This window comes from Pezoporus occidentalis, unplaced genomic scaffold, assembly GCF_034315485.1.
Source record: "Pezoporus occidentalis ecotype Australia unplaced genomic scaffold, CSIRO_AGI_Poc_V1 ctg128, whole genome shotgun sequence".
NCBI lineage: Eukaryota > Metazoa > Chordata > Aves > Psittaciformes > Psittacidae > Pezoporus > Pezoporus occidentalis.
In genome coordinates this window covers 591,303-607,856 of record NW_026913082.1, presented here as the reverse complement: position 1 = coordinate 607,856, position 16,554 = coordinate 591,303, and the positions used below count along the sequence as shown (strand labels likewise).

General features: G+C 37.6%; 1 protein-coding gene across 1 annotated transcript in view; it reads left to right on the top strand.

Moving 5' to 3' along the window:
- Positions 1–16,554, top strand: part of DNAAF5 (dynein axonemal assembly factor 5) — a 28,596-nt gene extending 12,042 nt beyond the window's left edge. Inside the window, exons 8-13 of the mRNA XM_062607984.1 lie at positions 3,789–3,957; positions 6,987–7,134; positions 12,026–12,176; positions 13,476–13,632; positions 15,447–15,638; positions 16,201–16,554. Of these exons, the coding sequence (XP_062463968.1) occupies positions 3,789–3,957; positions 6,987–7,134; positions 12,026–12,176; positions 13,476–13,632; positions 15,447–15,638; positions 16,201–16,340 (957 nt within the window). The 3' untranslated portion in view covers positions 16,341–16,554. The remainder of the gene's footprint in view (positions 1–3,788; positions 3,958–6,986; positions 7,135–12,025; positions 12,177–13,475; positions 13,633–15,446; positions 15,639–16,200) is intronic.

Sequence of the window (16,554 nt, the reverse complement as noted above, 5' to 3'; positions counted from 1 at the left end):
TAGGTGCTGCATCTATTTCCAGGCAACAGTCTGAAGATCTCAGCTTAATGTTGGATCCTGCAATCCACAGAGCTGTAATTGAGATTAGCTGCAGCAGAGATGAGGGTCTTACAGGTTATTTCTTTCATAGGACTGGAAGAAACAGTGGTGCTAGGCTTAGGGTAGGACAAAAGTTGAGGCTAAAGTCTAGGGCAGCTGTAGCGCCAGAAGAGCTGAATGCACTGTTGCAGCTTGCAAACAATATAAGGCTAGAACATACACTGATGTTTCTAAGGCAGATTTTAGCTCCTACATAAGGATGGGTTGAAGTGCATTACCAGAGCATGGGAAGCTCACTGGGCTAGAAGAGCACTTTACTTGGGTGGATATTAATCACTGGGCCATGGTCTAGCTAAAGATGTTCAAGTGTTTATGCTTGTCCCTGGATTCTGCAAATCCGTGGGCATGCTGTTGGTGCTGGTTGAACTGTTGTTGCTTACTTTTTAGGTGGCTGTAAATCACTGGATTATTGTTAAAGTTAGGTTATATACAGGAGCACACAAGTGGCTAGAAAAAAAAATCAGATTTATCTTCTGACTTTTAAAGAACAATTCACCTATAGATCAAGAGCACTACTAGCCTTAAAAAGGTGATAGTTTCATAATCTTTTTCTTTTCTCTTTAGACAAAGATCAGCCTGTTTTAACAGTAGTTGACCTTTTTACCTCACCACCAGAACCAAAAGTTTAAATGTTGCAGGAATGCTTTAAAATCAAGGACATCTGTAGATGCCCTGGTAATAGATGAGCTTTTTTGGCTAACCATTATCTCACCCCCTTATTTTCTCTCTTCCTCTTTCTTCCCCAAGCTAAATATGAAATAAATCAGCAAGCAATCCTCATGCAGTGTAATTGTGACCTATCCAAGTTGTCTTTTTTTCAAACGTGTGCCTTAAATGCGATGGCTTTTCAACTTCCTTTTCTCTTGCTCCCAGGCATGGTATTCCAAAGGCCTGTGTAGCATCAGTATTTATGGCCCCATAGCTGACAGGCTGCCTCCATGAAGGCATAACGCTTAGAAAACTATTCTGAAAGAAGTAAGATAGAACAAAGCTTAAAACAAGTATTGAAAAAGACTTTGGAGGTCAAAGAGGTACAACATGAAGATCTGTCTTGTGGAGAGCCAGTGCGAGGGTGGGATTTCTGGGGGGTTAGTTTTGTTTTGTTTTAAACAAACAATCTGTCCAGGCAAGCTTTGGACACATGGATCTGGTATGTTTTGCAGTATCTTGTCTGTTTAGCCCCACAGTGGTCTATAAAGTCAGCAATGTCCATTTAAAACCTTTAAAATTCATACTCCTACAAAGAAAGCAGTTTTGTGGAGATAAATCTTGATTTTCACATACAGAAAAGTTAATCTCCCAAGATTATTAAAGGTTTAAGATGTTCCTGCAGTTGCAGATGATTTTTTTAAGTTGACAGTACTTTGGATGAGAATCCTTTTTCTCATTAGCTTTTCTTTCAGCTAGACAGATAGAAAACCTGGCAACGAGAATACATAATTGCAGTGTTTCAGATTTGTCACAGAGACAAACATGGCTTGAATTTTTTATTTTCTTTTTTCCCCAGTTACTGACTATTCTAAAACCTCAAAGTGAGCTGTACAACTTGCAGTAAGCAAGAAGTCCCTGTTAAAATAGCTTAAGACCATATCAGACAAATGAATTTCAGCTGGCTTTACAAGTATAAATGCGTTGTTCAGAAATGGAGTCTGTGTTCAGCACCAAAAGATTCTGAGTGTAAACATAAATTATTCAATAACTGGCATTATAGAACTTCAATTCAGGCTTTACTACAAGGGGACAGCAGATCACAAATAGCAGAGGCCACCAACTGATGTGACCTGATTGTGAACACTCAGTGGTCTTGCTTGATTTTTGTCCCTTTTCCTTTTTGTTCATCAGTGTTTCTGGTTGCTTAGGGCTAAGGAAAAAGATGGAGACCACCAACTGAGCACTTCAGTATCATCATGAGTGTGTTTTACAGCCCCAGATGGACTGAAGAGGTATCAGTTGTTAAAGAGTCTGTTAAACATGTATTGGGCTTGTCAGTGCTTTAACTGGTGACCTAAAGATAAGATTTTGTTTCATTCCCAGTGGCCTGTGTTATCTTGGCTCTTCTTTCAGCCATTATTAGCATGAAAATAATGTGCCATTAAACTTGCTAACTTTCAAATATAGGAAAGAAAATCACCCTTGCTATTTTTTTTAAACTCTGAGACACTTCTTAATGAGAAGATATGCATCAGTCTATTGGCATATTTAATTCATTCTTTTTTTGGTTTTTCATGCATTCTTGAAAGTATTCAAAGAGTTTATTTTTTAATCCCCTGTGAACAACGTATTCTGTCCCTCTTGTTCAGTGGAAAAAAACTCCTTGCAGATTGTGGTGGGATTAATAATGGGGAACAGTTTCTGTCTTGACACATTCTGTTAAATGTTCCAGTTAATTTACAGATAAATGAATATTTTACATACAGGTTGTTTTGGCTGGCAGAATGCTTCCAAGAAAGGAGAAATCTTGTGCTTGAGGCAGGCAAACCTGCTTTAGAAGTAATCTTTGTCCTTAGCAAAAACTGTTTTGTTCTCTTTTTTCCTAGAAATCTCATTTATTTTCTCCACATCTGGTACTTCCATAATAACATCTTTGTCTGGCAAATGATTAATCTGTAAAATTCTAAAGGTCCCAGACATGTTTCAGCTAATTTATGCAGTTAATCTTAAAAATATTAAAAATATGACTACAAGTTGTAGTTCTACTGAACCACTTAAAGTCAAATGATGTCATTCATAGCACTGTTCTGCATCTCTCCCTGCTAGAACTGGTCATGCTGACAACGTATATTATTTCTCAGTGGGGTTTCTAACAGTGTCTTGCTCCCCATTCTTGATTCTCTGTCCACTGAAATCACTAAGACTATAGATGCTGCTTTCAGAATGCTTTTAATCTCTTCTCTAAAGAAGTTCTGCACCTCTGGGAGGAGTCTTCTGGAATTGTAAAAGCAAATTTTCCTTTGTGTTGAAATACATCTGCTACACTGGTTATGAAAATCTATATGCTTCCTTGCCAAGCATGATCATATCTGGAATTCATTTAGTAGTTCTTTTTACATGTTTTATTTGCGCATGTTTTATTTGCCTGTCTCATGGGATAGTTTAAATGTAAATATGAAGAAAGGATTTCAAAACTAACAGTAAATTTTGGTACTTCTAAGCAGTTGAGAATTTCAAAATTAACCTGGTACTGTTGAGAAAGCATCCAGAATAATTAAAATTGGGGGGTGGGAGAACAGGGGGAGAGAGGGGAAATACCATGTCTTCTCTGAGCTGCAGCAACAATAGGTTCTGGAAGTTGCCATAGCCTGTTAGATGGGATTGTGAGAAATTCCCTCTCAGTGTTTTAAAGCATTCTTAAATGAAGGAGAAACACGTCTTTAACACTACTAAGAGCTTTTTATGACGTGGTTAGTTTTTGGATAGGTTTTTACATGGATTGGAGATTCTTCCATTTTGCTGTTATGTTCCTGTGTCCCTTATGATTTCAGTTGGAAATCAGGGCAAATGTTTCACTTTTATTTAAAGTTAATGGACGTAGTATAGGCAGACATTAAATATCAGTCTTAATTGTCTGAGTCTAAACTATAGAAATCTTCTTGTATCCTTTCTGTTCTTGCAGTATAATTACAAGTTTTAAAGATTCTTTTTAATCATTGTTTCAGTTAAGATCAAGTGTCCTATATCTGTTTTAACAGGTGGAAGAAACAATGTCTTCGTTAGCTGAAGTGCAACGATTGGATAGTTTTCTTTCTCTCTACCAACAGCATATAATTCATCTTATGGAATGGGTTTCAGTATCATGTGATAGCTGGACTTGCTATTCTCCAGAAATATTACAGTTAGATGTCATCGCAACTCATTCAGGTATGGCATTTTTAGTAGTTCTTAAAGAAATAAAGTAATAACCTCCATTGCCTGCAGACACATTCCATTTTATAACGAATAGTGCAATATTCAGAAACTTCACAAGAATGCAGTGGAAAGCAAAACTAAAAATCATAGAATCACAGGCTGGTTTGGGTTAGATCATCCAGTTCCACCCCCCTGCCACAGGCAGGGACACTTTCCAATAGACCAGGTTGCTCCAAGCCCCATCCAGCCTGGCCTTGAACGCTGCCAGAGATGGGGCAGCCACAGCTTCTCTGGGCAAAGAACTTCTTCCTTATATCGAATCTAAACCTACTCTCTGTCAGTTTAGAACCATTCTCCCTAGTCCTGTCACTATCTGTGCTTGTTAAAAGCCCCTCTCCAGCTTTACTCTCAACCCCTTTTAGGCACTGGAAGCTGCTCTGATGTCTTCCCCAGAACCTTCTCTTCTCCAGGCTGAACAAGCTCAGCTCTCTCTCCATAATAAGCCAACCTCTGGCTCCGTAACAGAGGTGCTCCAGGCCTTGGAGCATCTTCGTGGCCTCCTCTGGAGTCACTCCAAAAACGTCCATGTCCTTCTTACACTGGGGGCTGCAACTGCTGAACGCAGTACTCGGAAGGAGTCTAACAAGTAGACAGTGGAAATCTCATCCTGTTTGTCCCTAGAAAATTTTGAAGTAGCTCAAATTCCAAAAGGCTCTTTGACTGCAAGGAGCATACTAAAAGCACTTATGTAGAAGTATGCTTTCAGGTAAATGTAATAGCTAAGGATTCTGGAGAGATGAACTGATGTAGCTTATGTGTGCAAAATGTACCTATTTTTCCCATCTATTCACTAGTCTTACAAAAGAGACTATCCATACATTTCCTTGCTTGTGTTCTTAACACATTGCTGTGTATAGATGAGTGCAACACTTTGACATGCATTTCACCTAGCTTCAGATCTGTACAGTGAACGTTACTCTGACACAGCTCTCAGATCTACAGGCAAGGGACGCAGTGACAGGCAGTTCTTTTTCACCTAGACACCCATTTTAAGATGATTAAAATGAGAAGTCCTGTTTATTTGGTTTTTTTCCTTTCTGTTACCTAGAAAGGGGATGTAGGCAGCTACTTCGGTTACAGATGAAGCAGTATTTTTGCTACTGCGAGTAAACATGGACAGGTATACTTTAAGGGACTGTACCTTCTGCATTTAATCCTTAAAACTCAACAAAAGCCTCCACAAACCTATATGAAGCATCCCCTTGCTGGTTTGTGCAGCAACCAGCATAAGTAATTCTTTTTTTCATCTGTGGAAAGAACATAAAGTTTTCTTTCCCGTGCAAGATCTGAAGGCCAACTTTTCTGTACATTTGTGCTCCCGGTTCCATGACTGAGGGACTTCTAGACAGTTGTCTCTGTTTTCCTTAATGCTGAATAAATCATCAAATGTCTGGGCAAACATTTTGGCTTGCACCCAGCGCTGGTAATATGCTATTGTCTGTTTTCTGTCTGACAGAGCAGCTCCTAGAGCTATTTTTTTTGTTTCCTTTCTTTTCATTCCCACACATAATGTTGGTTTTAATCAATTTAATCAGTTTTACTCATTTCAATTTTTCTCAGTTTTTACTGCTTTTTAGGAACGTATGCTTAAGCTGGAATTAGCAATGTAGTTTGTTTTGTTTATTTTCCATCTGTTGAATTTGCTGTTATCAGTTTGGTATAATAGTAGTATCTTTCAGATGTCTCAGAACTCACATGAAGCAATGTATTTTGAATAAACGCTGTGAGAGTAAAGACCTGTTTGTTGGCACAGAAATACAGCAAACTGCAGTTCAACACCCTGTATTGCTTCAGTCTAGACAGTGAAGATTTGGGGGGGGGGGTGTGTATTATTATTTTAAACATTAAATTTCCTGATATTATTAAATACTATTGAACTTGGTTTGGAATCTTAAATACTTCAATCTGTCTGTTCCATGTGTGAAGAATATTCTTGTCATTAGAAACGCCAGTGTTGTGTCTCCTTCTGGCAGGATTTTCAGAATGACTAGAGTTGAATGGAATGTGCATCACAAAGATGCAAAGCTGAAGAAACTCCTAGAGGAAAGTAGTATTTTGTAAACATAGAGCAGAAAGAGCATTCTGCAGCAAGAAGCTTGCAGAATAAAGCATGTGTATAGTCTATATGTGTTTTTCCTCTTTAAAACCATGCAGATGTTAATCATTATCAAGGAGAAAGGCACAAACTTCCTTCTGTTTTGGGAAGATAATTTCTTCAAATGTTGGGATAACAGCTATGGGGTTTTTTGTTGTTTTTTATTGTTTAGTGGTGAAAACAATTTGTCATAGGATGTGAAAAGGTTAAACTAGAGAATAAATTTGGAAAATATTTTTATTTCAAATAGCTACTAAAATTCACTTTATTTTAGATTTTTTTTTTCTGTAAAATACAAAAAAGCATTATTTAAACATGGAGAAAGCATACTGCTGCAGTAATTCTATTATCCAAGCTTGGGGGCTGACCCTTTCCCATGCCTCTGGGAGTCATGAACATCTGTCCTTGAATGCTACATGTGGAAAAACTTGAAAGAATTAAAAAGCATAGTTAATGCTGCTCTTTGGAGTGGTAAGCTTTGTGCATAGCCTCAAGCTTTCAGAGGTATAGTGTTAATCCCCCCCAACAAATTAGTCCACCCAGAATGTCATCTTGTACTGTTGGTCCCATCAACTAGCAGATGTCATTGATATGTCCATGCTACATAACACAGCAATACCAAGCTGACTAAATGAGATGGGGAGTAAACCTATCTTCAGGGAGCACCATGCTGAGAGTGTGGGTACCTGTGCCCATGGAGCTTGGGCATTTGTGCACTGCCTAATACGATGTAACACAGATACATCAACAGCTGCCATGCAAGAGTGAAAAGTTAAGTACTATTTTTAATACCAGCCATATTACAGATTTTAATGCACTCACATATTAAACATCTAAATAGAACTTGTTAGCACTCTGAAATACGTGTTATGTGTTTATTTTCTAGGTCATGTCATAGGTGAGGCTCTAAATAACTTTATTCTCATTCTTAAGACGTGTCTTCAACCAACCAAAGATCCCCAGATGCGGTTGAAACTTTTCACTGTTTTATCACAGTTGCTCCAGAAAGCAAGTGAAACCATCAATTCTCAGGGGTAAGCAGAGTTCTGATTTCACACAGCTATTTGAACACTACAGTGGCTTTAAAAAGTAACGACCATGGTAGTAACTTAACCCCTGTAGCTGTGTCCCTGTTAGCCTGTCTGGAAGAGGAAAGACTTTCCCACCATCTTCTACGGTATATTTTTCTTGCTGTATTTTTTAACAATGTTTAGAAGGGCACAGTGCAATAATTAAAATATATATGTATATGTATAAATAAATTAAAGTCTGGACTTCCTCCACCATTGTATTCCTACCTCTGCCACTATGGAGAATTAAAATGGATGTCATGCAGATCTGGATAGTCTTTAAAAAAATAAAGAGCTATAGTTGATAAGAATGCATGTTTGAAAGCTATAATGAGGATTCTTAGGAAATATGGAGAGAGGGTTACTTGGTTTTTTTCTTTTTCTCCCAGCCAGCTCCAAAATCCTGAAAATCCTGTAGTCATTGTAAGGAAACACCAAAAAAAAATACGGGAATATAAAAATGCCCATCATATAGCACGGTGTTTAACAAGCATTAAACTAAATGTTTGATAAGGAATTACTATTACTCTCAGTGACTGAAGATAGAGGTCTCCAGTTGCTTAGTACTATGTATGCTTTGTAAGTACGATCTAGCTGTAATTTACAGTGCTTATAAAACTTCTCCATTTATAACCGTGCCAGTAGTGGGGCTCTTCTGTCATTATTAATTTACCTTAGGAGTAGTGGAAACACCTCTGAGTCCATAACACAGAATATAATGAAGTTGTCCTTTTTTTAACTGAAAGCTTTTGTGCCAAGTGCGTTGTTACCTCTTTTCTGTATTCTCAGGATCCGGTGTTAAAATCCCTATTCATATGAAAAATCTCTTTGTAGTCAGTGGATTACTTGTTTAAGTAATCATCTAACTAAGTGGTAGTTACAAGACCAGTCTAGATATGCAAGAATCTTCCTGAAAGAAAAGCACTTTGAAAACTATTTTAAGTGTTCCAGGACCTATTTGCTGTAAACTAATCTGTTGTGTCTTAGATCTGTATCATCTGAGATTGCAAGGACTGTGAAGCCAAGAAATGGCATCTCTGTATTCTGTGATGCCCTGAACATAACAGTAATGCTTATTAAGTGTGTAGTAACATATTTCAATCTAAAAATGGCATATGACTCTCTCCTATCTATTTGTTTTCTTTTGTGGCCTAATTTTACTGTCCTCTATTTAGTGCAGAATAAATTACTAGTTCCTGTTCATCTACCATAGATTCACATTTATTATTTCCTACGTTTGTTTTTAAAACATCAAATATGTTCATTCTGCCAAAGTATTTAATCAAATTCAGACCTGGTCCACAAGCTAAGTCACACTGGCATTTCTTCTGTCTACATTTTCAGTTATCTGGCCTCCTGCTCTTCCCCCTCAGAAATAGCATTACAGATGAGAGTAGAACAGAATTTGAATCACTGAGTTAAATTCTCTGTTCTGCCTCTCATTGTGATCTACAGAAAATCATTTAGGCTGCATCTAAGCAGAATGACTGGTACATTACATGGCATACTGTAGAGTCCTGACCCCGTACCATTCCTGACTAGGGTGGCTAGGAGATTGAAAGGATTTCTCCATTAACAGATAGCTTTGTTCATTCTTTGTTTCTGACATGTACAGTAGGATTGGTAGCACTTCTCTCAAAGTCTCCAAAGTGCTTAGGTAAGTATAAGATAGGTCCTGCAGGTACTGCTGGTAGAGAGAGATGATCAATGGAGTACCACATGGAGAGCATCATCAAAGAGTAAACTTTGACTATTGCCAAAACAAATGGGATGAACAACAAAATCTTTCATCTGCAACCCAGTAATTTGTATAAAGAATGGAGCAAAAAACCAATCCAGTGAGCTGCCAGCTTCACTAGGGTTTCCAGGAAAGGGAAAAAACATCAAAAACACAGTGGAAAAAAACAGAACATGTTTCAAAGTAATACTGTCAGGGAATGTAGCCACACCAGCTCTCTACAGATAGCAATGATGGAACTTGTTTTGCTCTGGCCAGTATGAGTGACTGGCCTTTCGTCAAAGCTGAGTACACCCAATGAGGTTAATAGACCTGTCTGTACAAAGGACTCCTGGCCAAGGACGGTCCAGTCAGACTCATAATGAGGCTCTGAGAACAAGAGCAGTGCAATGAATTTTACCAGTAGGCTCATTTTCAGAAACTAAAAAGTAGGAACTGAATGACTCTTCGAAGTCTTAATCCTACTTAACATTGTCACAGCAAATGCTTTAATGTAGGAAGTAACACATAAAGTTTTTGAGTTTGAAAAGCTGTTTGCAAAACAGTTTTGGAGGTTTTGATTTGTAAAAGCAAATCTGATTTTGTTTCAGAGTACCTGGATTTAGAATGTTAAATTTGGGAAAAAAAACTATACACACACATAGCCCAAAACACAACAATCCACATACATACAAAAACCGAGCGCAGCAGTGCCATAAAAGCAGAAAAGAAGCCAATCTAGAACAAAAATGCATTAAAAAAGATAATTAACATGGAGTGAAAGTTTAAGCCTATAAGTCCGTTAAATGGGGGTAGCAATTTTAATGTAAACCCAAGCTCTGCTTTTTATATCTGCGTTAAGAGCTAGGTATTACTGTATGCACAGATTATGGTTTAGTGACTTCATACCCAGTTGAGAATGAAGTCTCAATTCTGTGAATACAAATAGCACAGACAAGGTATGTTCTTTCAGAGAAATGACTCACTTTTAGAATTAAGTTACACAGATTTACCAGAGTAAGAGGGAGAATTTAATTGCATCAGCAACAGCAGAAAATATATCTTAATGGTAATGAGAGATAGTGTAGTGAAGCACTAATAAGTTCTGGTTATATAGTCGCTTTCACTGCTGGCAGTAATTTGTTTAGCTCCTTAAAAACATTCTACCAGTTTAGATAAGAAGGTTTTCAGTTATTATGCTAAACACAGTTGTGTGGTCATCTAATTTTGTTTGAGTCTGACATGATTGAGTCAGATAATTGCCAGATACGGCTTTACTGATTCTATTTCAAGGCACTAGAACAAAATACTCTCACAAATAGCATAGCATTATGGTTAACATAATGCTGATGGAATTTACCTTTATGTTTTGACAGAATGGTTTTTCTTTGCAGTTTAACAGAAGGCTTTATTAAAAACAGAAGCAGCTACTGATCAGATAGCACAAGGCTGCTTTTAGCTTTGGAGCTAAAAGGAAATTGGGAGTGATGGTGATCATTAGTTGTATTTCTTTTCCCAGCAACTTTTTGAATAGAAAAATATTAATTCTCAAAAAACAGGTTTAAAATAATTTATCTAAAAGGTTTTGACAAATTTAGACGTGTCTAATGAGAAATCAGATTTCTTGTTATTGCTGAATCTTAAGTGCCATCTGCTGGACAGGAAACAAGAATGGATCTGTGACTTTCTCAGGCACTGAATGTTCCTTTAGCCGAGGGGGTAAGCAGCAGTCAGCTGTATGTTTCATCATGTTGAAAACAGAGATTTTCAGGTTTATGTGTGTGCAATAGACATTTAAGGCCTGGCAGGCTGGCTGGGCACACTTCAGTCAGGTTACACCTGGATGACAAGGTGTAACTGCAGTGGCTGAAGGATAGCCACAGGACAGCAGACACAATTACATTTCTTATTACACTGATGGAATACTGTTATGGATTTTTGTATTGCTGGGTGATTTTGTTTTGTCATGGAGGGGATTTTTGAAAAAGTTCTTAGTGATAATTGTTTGTTGTTGATGTTTACCTGCTATGTTCCTCCTGTGGCTTGGCACAGCCTTATAGGAGTCACTTATTCATCCTGGAAACATAGGACTCTTAGAAAATCCAGCAACAGCTTCTTCCCTTTCTGCCAGGCAGCGGGGTGGTGATGTGCTGGTTTGCACTCAGGTGGCTGTACTCAGGGTTTCTGGGAAGTTTTACAGTTTGACATAAGTCATGGTAGATTTTACCCTGTTATTTGTCAATCTGTTTTGCATGCTGCCAGCTACTTTTCAAGGCAGAGAGGCACAGTGAATAACCTGAGCCTTAGTTATCTAGACACAGCCAGGCACAAATATCTCTTGGATGCAGCAAGGTTGGGTTTGTTGTTTTTTTTTTTAACTTGTGTGTAAGAGCTGTATCTTTTTTTCTCTCAATTTAAAATTGATATGGAATTAAATGGGTGTGAGGGAATACTGCCTGCTGCAGTTGCTGACTCTTGCAGCAACTTTCAGCATTATAGTAGCCCATTCAGTAGAGGAGGAAGAAGCATCACCAAAAATATCACAGATTTGTGTGTTTGTAATGAAAACAAACTAGTATTGGGACTGGCACTATCAGAAAATCCTACAGACCTCTCACCCTTGAGGGAGACGAGTTTCTGAGCCAAGGGAGAGCAGAAATATTCTGTATAGGCTCCTTGCAGTATCAGCAGTTCAGGTCTCATCGATAGCATTCATACTTTTCACATTATAAATACTTTTCACTGGACAGTCTCAAAGGGCCTTACAAACATTAATGAATCCTGACAGCATTCATATGGGGTGTTATCTCCACTTCACAGATGGAGAAAATGAGACAGAAAGAAGGTAAGTAGTTTACCAAGATAACACAGTGAGTCATGGGCATCGTCTGAAGTGGAAGAAAGTCTAGCCTCCCTTTTCCATGAATGTTAGGTATTTGTTTAAATATTATCTAGAAAAATTAAGCTATGAAAAGCATATCACATGCATTATAATCACATTGGCTTATAAGATTTTTTTTTTACAGTCTTTTTTTTTCTGCCTATGTTTCTATAACAGAAAAATCTCTTTTACATCCTGTCAGTCTCTTTATCACTTTCTCATGAACCTTTATTTTGCTTTCTTATTTTTGGCTTCAGGCTGTTCCCTAGCTACCTTGAGATTGTGATAAAAGACATACTAGCTCCTAATTTGCAGTGGCATGCTGGAAGAACAGCAGCTGCCATCCGCACTACAGCTGTATCATGCCTTTGGGCTCTTATTCACTGTGAAATGCTTTCACCAGAAGAGGTAAATTCTCTCTTTCTCATCAAATGTACTTTGAAATCTTAGGCAGGAAGACAAATGCAAGGGGGGAGGGGGAAGATTACATCCTTCTTGTAAGTAATATTTTCAGATGGACATACAGTTTTCATAATAAAATTCATTAATTGTAATTGAGTATAAGTAATTGAATACATCAGTAGTGGAGGGATGTTGTTACCCTGATAAGAGACCTGAGACCAGCTAGTGAGCTGTAGAACTAGTCATCAAATTTTGTAAATCTTTGTTCTACCATAATGTCACTTCTATAGCACAAAACCCTCACCACTATTAGCACAACTTGGTATCACTGGACCCCTAAGCTGTGCCTGCGCAGCAGCACTGGAGCTAGCTAGGATACACTTCTGTGTAATGTGGAAAATACACTTTATGTTGTTGCCTTGGAGCCCACAGGTCCATTTAGGGAATATAAAAAAAATATGATTCCTGGAAAGGGCAGAAGGACTTGAGATGGAACTTGGAGGTTATCCGTAGAAATGGAGGTAAAGAGTTAACAAGGATTATACTTAAAGAAGTGTTATGCACCATAGTGATTATGGATTAATTTAGTCTGAGGTGTCTTTTGAAGCTTCTTTGCTAACAAAGATAGCATTTGGAAATGCACAGGAAATACGTTGAATATAAGGAATTTTTTTTAAAAATGGTATTAAAATGTTATTAAATGTTCATAGAATTTACTGTCTTTATAACAGACCTTAATTGATCAAAGTGTTTAAACACATTTAACTGGTTGAGTTCACATATACAAAAACATTTCTATCAGAGACTATTGTTCTAGTTATGCAATTTTCTGCATCAGTGCCTTAATGCCTATTTTGCATTAATGAATATGAAATGTACATATTAAAGTCAAATTATGAAGCTCACTAAAACATTGGCTTTCAACAGTCTTTGCTTACAAGCTTCCTTTTAGAATAAGAGCACCATCTACTGGTACATACACAAAATCCTCACCTCCAAATTATTTAAAGTCTTGCCAACATTTTTTTTTTTTCCTAAGTAAAAAGACAAGGAAGTTTAAAGATTTTACAAGTTACATAAAACTCATCTGCATATACACTGAACATCATGAACTGGATGATTGACTGGTGGATTTTAATTTTACAAGCTTGCTGAGAGGCAAAAATAGAGCTGTGTAACTTCCAGGATTTTTCAGGTTAACTTTTTTAATTAAGCAAGCCAGTATCGGTCAGACCTAATAGTAACTGATGTAACCAAGAAGCATATTGGTTTAGAGTGGGTTTATGCTTTTCCTGTTAATTGTAGGTCTTAAAAGTCAAAGATGGGCTAATGCCTCAAATTATTGCTGCCATGGATGAAGACTCTAAAATTACTCGACTGATGGCTTGTCGTATTGTTGATGTTCTTCTAAAAGTCTGTGGGAGGCAGTTTGAAGAAGATAAATTTACCAATACTTACACAGGTAAGTGTGAAAGTTTGATTTTTTTAATTCTTTGGTTTTTAATCAAGATCTCAGTGTTGAAGAATTACGGTTGCTTTGTTCATAGCTTAGCTTTTAAGGATGAAAAGCACCATGCTGGAGCAGTAGGCAGACTGTACCGCTTTAGGATTCACTGTGCAGGCTGTCCACCCTGCATGCAGATTCCCTGCAGCTGATATGGGTAAAGGCACTAATAGAGAGTAAGGAATGACAGAACCTGCTGTATGTCACTGTGGCATCTGACTTAAATCCCACATAGAGAGCAAAAAGCCTTTAAACAGTTTGATGTGCAGATTTCATGTAAACTCAGTTTCTCGGCCATTCTTACTTGACTCCCATACACATATTCTAATGCTCTCCCTGTGTTCTCTTACCTGGTATTTTTAACTATTTGGGTAGCTCTTCCCCAAAGACATTTTGTAGATATTCACTAGAGAAAGTGAAGTGCTGCACAAAATCATACCATTAGCCACATTTTTGTGTATGAGAGGCAATTTAATGTCTTATTCCTGCAGAGACTAAGACATGATTTTAAAAAGATGAGACTGCTTCAGGTGTATAAAGGATACATACACATTTTAGGAAATTAGGGTGTTAAACACTTGAGTAGGTGGTGGTGTGTGTGACTCCACCAGCACCTGCTTTTTGCAAGTCCCTTCTGTAGTAGGTTTTTAACTGCAGTATGTCATTTCATTGAGGTGGTGTTTTGCAGACAAATTCATGTCCTTTGGAAGTTCCCTTGCTCCCAAATGTGCAGAACTGAGCATTATTCCAAGTATTATTATGCATTAGACCAGTAGATGGAACTTCACTCAATATTATGGTCCTTGCCAGGCTTGCCAGTATTTTATCTGCATTGCTTCCTAGTTTAGACTACATGAAACAATGTTCTAACTATAGTGAAAGCAGAACAGTAATGCATTATATAAATGGTAGTCACATTGTTCTCCATGCTGTGTTTGAGGGGCAAGAGCAAACCATTTACTTGTACCATAAATAGACCTGAATAGGTAATGGGCTGGGGTTTGTAATTTAAAAAGAGGGGTTGGGGGGGGGAGAAAGAAGAAAACGCTCATCTAGAGTACTGTAATTTCAAATAGAGCTGTTATCTGTAATGCTTCTTAGGATGGTGTTTAAATGCTAAACAATGAATTAGAAGTACAGTCTATGCTATGCTATATAACAGGATTTACATTCTCAGAGATACATGCAAATAAATCAGACCTTCCCAAATTCAGCATCTTAATGACTGATTGATATATTTTCTTACATGGCATAGTAGAAATCTAACAAACATTTTTAATTCGGAGAAACACACAATCAGGCAATTGTCAAAGTGTATCTTTGCATCTTGCATATTCAAATAGTCTGCAATGCAGTTATTCACTGAACAGTAGTATATGATAGAAATGCCGTGCTTGATAGAGCATGGAAATACATACTCTGTACTTCTGCAATGCATTAATAACCATAGCACCTTGTTAGAAAGAGTGGTAGAGAATGTTCAACTAATCTAAATAGTTCTGTGAATTTCTTTTAATGTTTTTGTCACCATAACAATTCAATAAAAATGCACTGTGTGCTTTTAGGAGCAATGCACTACGTTGTCGTGGCTTAAGCTTGAGTTACCGGCTGGGTTTAAACCACGATACACATGTGTACACACAGTGTTCAAAATACAGAAATAAAAAAGCAACAGTAATTTCAGTGATGACAAAATACATTAATTTTTTCAAATGCAGAAGATGACTTTGTTGTTCACAGTGCTATTTGGTTGTGCATATATTCCTTTTCAGAAGTTTTAAAGCGTCTGGATGATGCTTCATCCGATGTACGACTGGCAGCTGCTCACACCTTAACGAATTGGTTTAAATGCTTAAAGGACAGTGATGTGAAATCCGCAATGGAAGGTCATATTGAGTTTCTGTACCAAGAACTGTTGATACATCTTGATGATCCAGATCAAAATATCCAAAATGCTGTCCTAGGTAAGACTTTCAGTCATACATATTTTCAACAGCACTTTTTACATTATGCTTTCAAGTGTCATATGAAAGCGGCACATACAACTAGAGGCTAATCCTAAGAGGCTGGAAGCTTTCCTTTGGGTTTCAGTAAGTATGAGCTGAGACCTTTTAGCTGGATGCAGAATGTAATGTTTTATCTAGCACTCACCAGGGGGGGGAATATCAGTGCAGCTGATGTATCAGAAGACTTTATAGGTGGTAAACAGGATATGGAGCACAGACACAAACCATGGCAGGAAGTGACCATATCCTTGCTTGCTTGATGAATTCTTTGGAATTTATTAGTATATCGGTCTGTATTCAGGTACCTAAATGTTAAAATACAGACCTCAGCGAACGAGGGAGGAATCGGGTTGTCATGACTTCATGAATTGTAGAACAATTTCCAGGTTAGGTTTCAGCTACTCTGAGAGAAACTGAGAGCAGCTAATGATTTATAAAACATAAAGTCATAGAATGGTTAGGGTTGAAAAGGACCTTAAGATCATCTAGTTCCAACCCCCAACATATTTTTGTTTTACAGAAGTTTTAAAGGAAGGAAGCAGTTTATATCCAGAACTGCTCGTGAAAGAAATTGAAGCAGTTGCACATAAGCATCAGACACCTGCCTATTGTAATCAGCTGCTCCATCACATTCAGTCAGCCAAAGAGTCAGCTTTATGAATCGATGCTGAAATTCTTTTTCATGAACTGTATGTGAAATCTGTATGATCTGGATTACTTCTGTATTTTCATTTGCCTGAGAAAGGCCAAGCAATATATAGGTTGGGTTTTTTCTTTGTAATTTCGCTATTGGCTCATTTAAAATTCAGATTCTGTGTTCTTCACTGTTTGAACAGTTCTTTGTATTTGCTATCAATAAAACAGTGTTTAAATT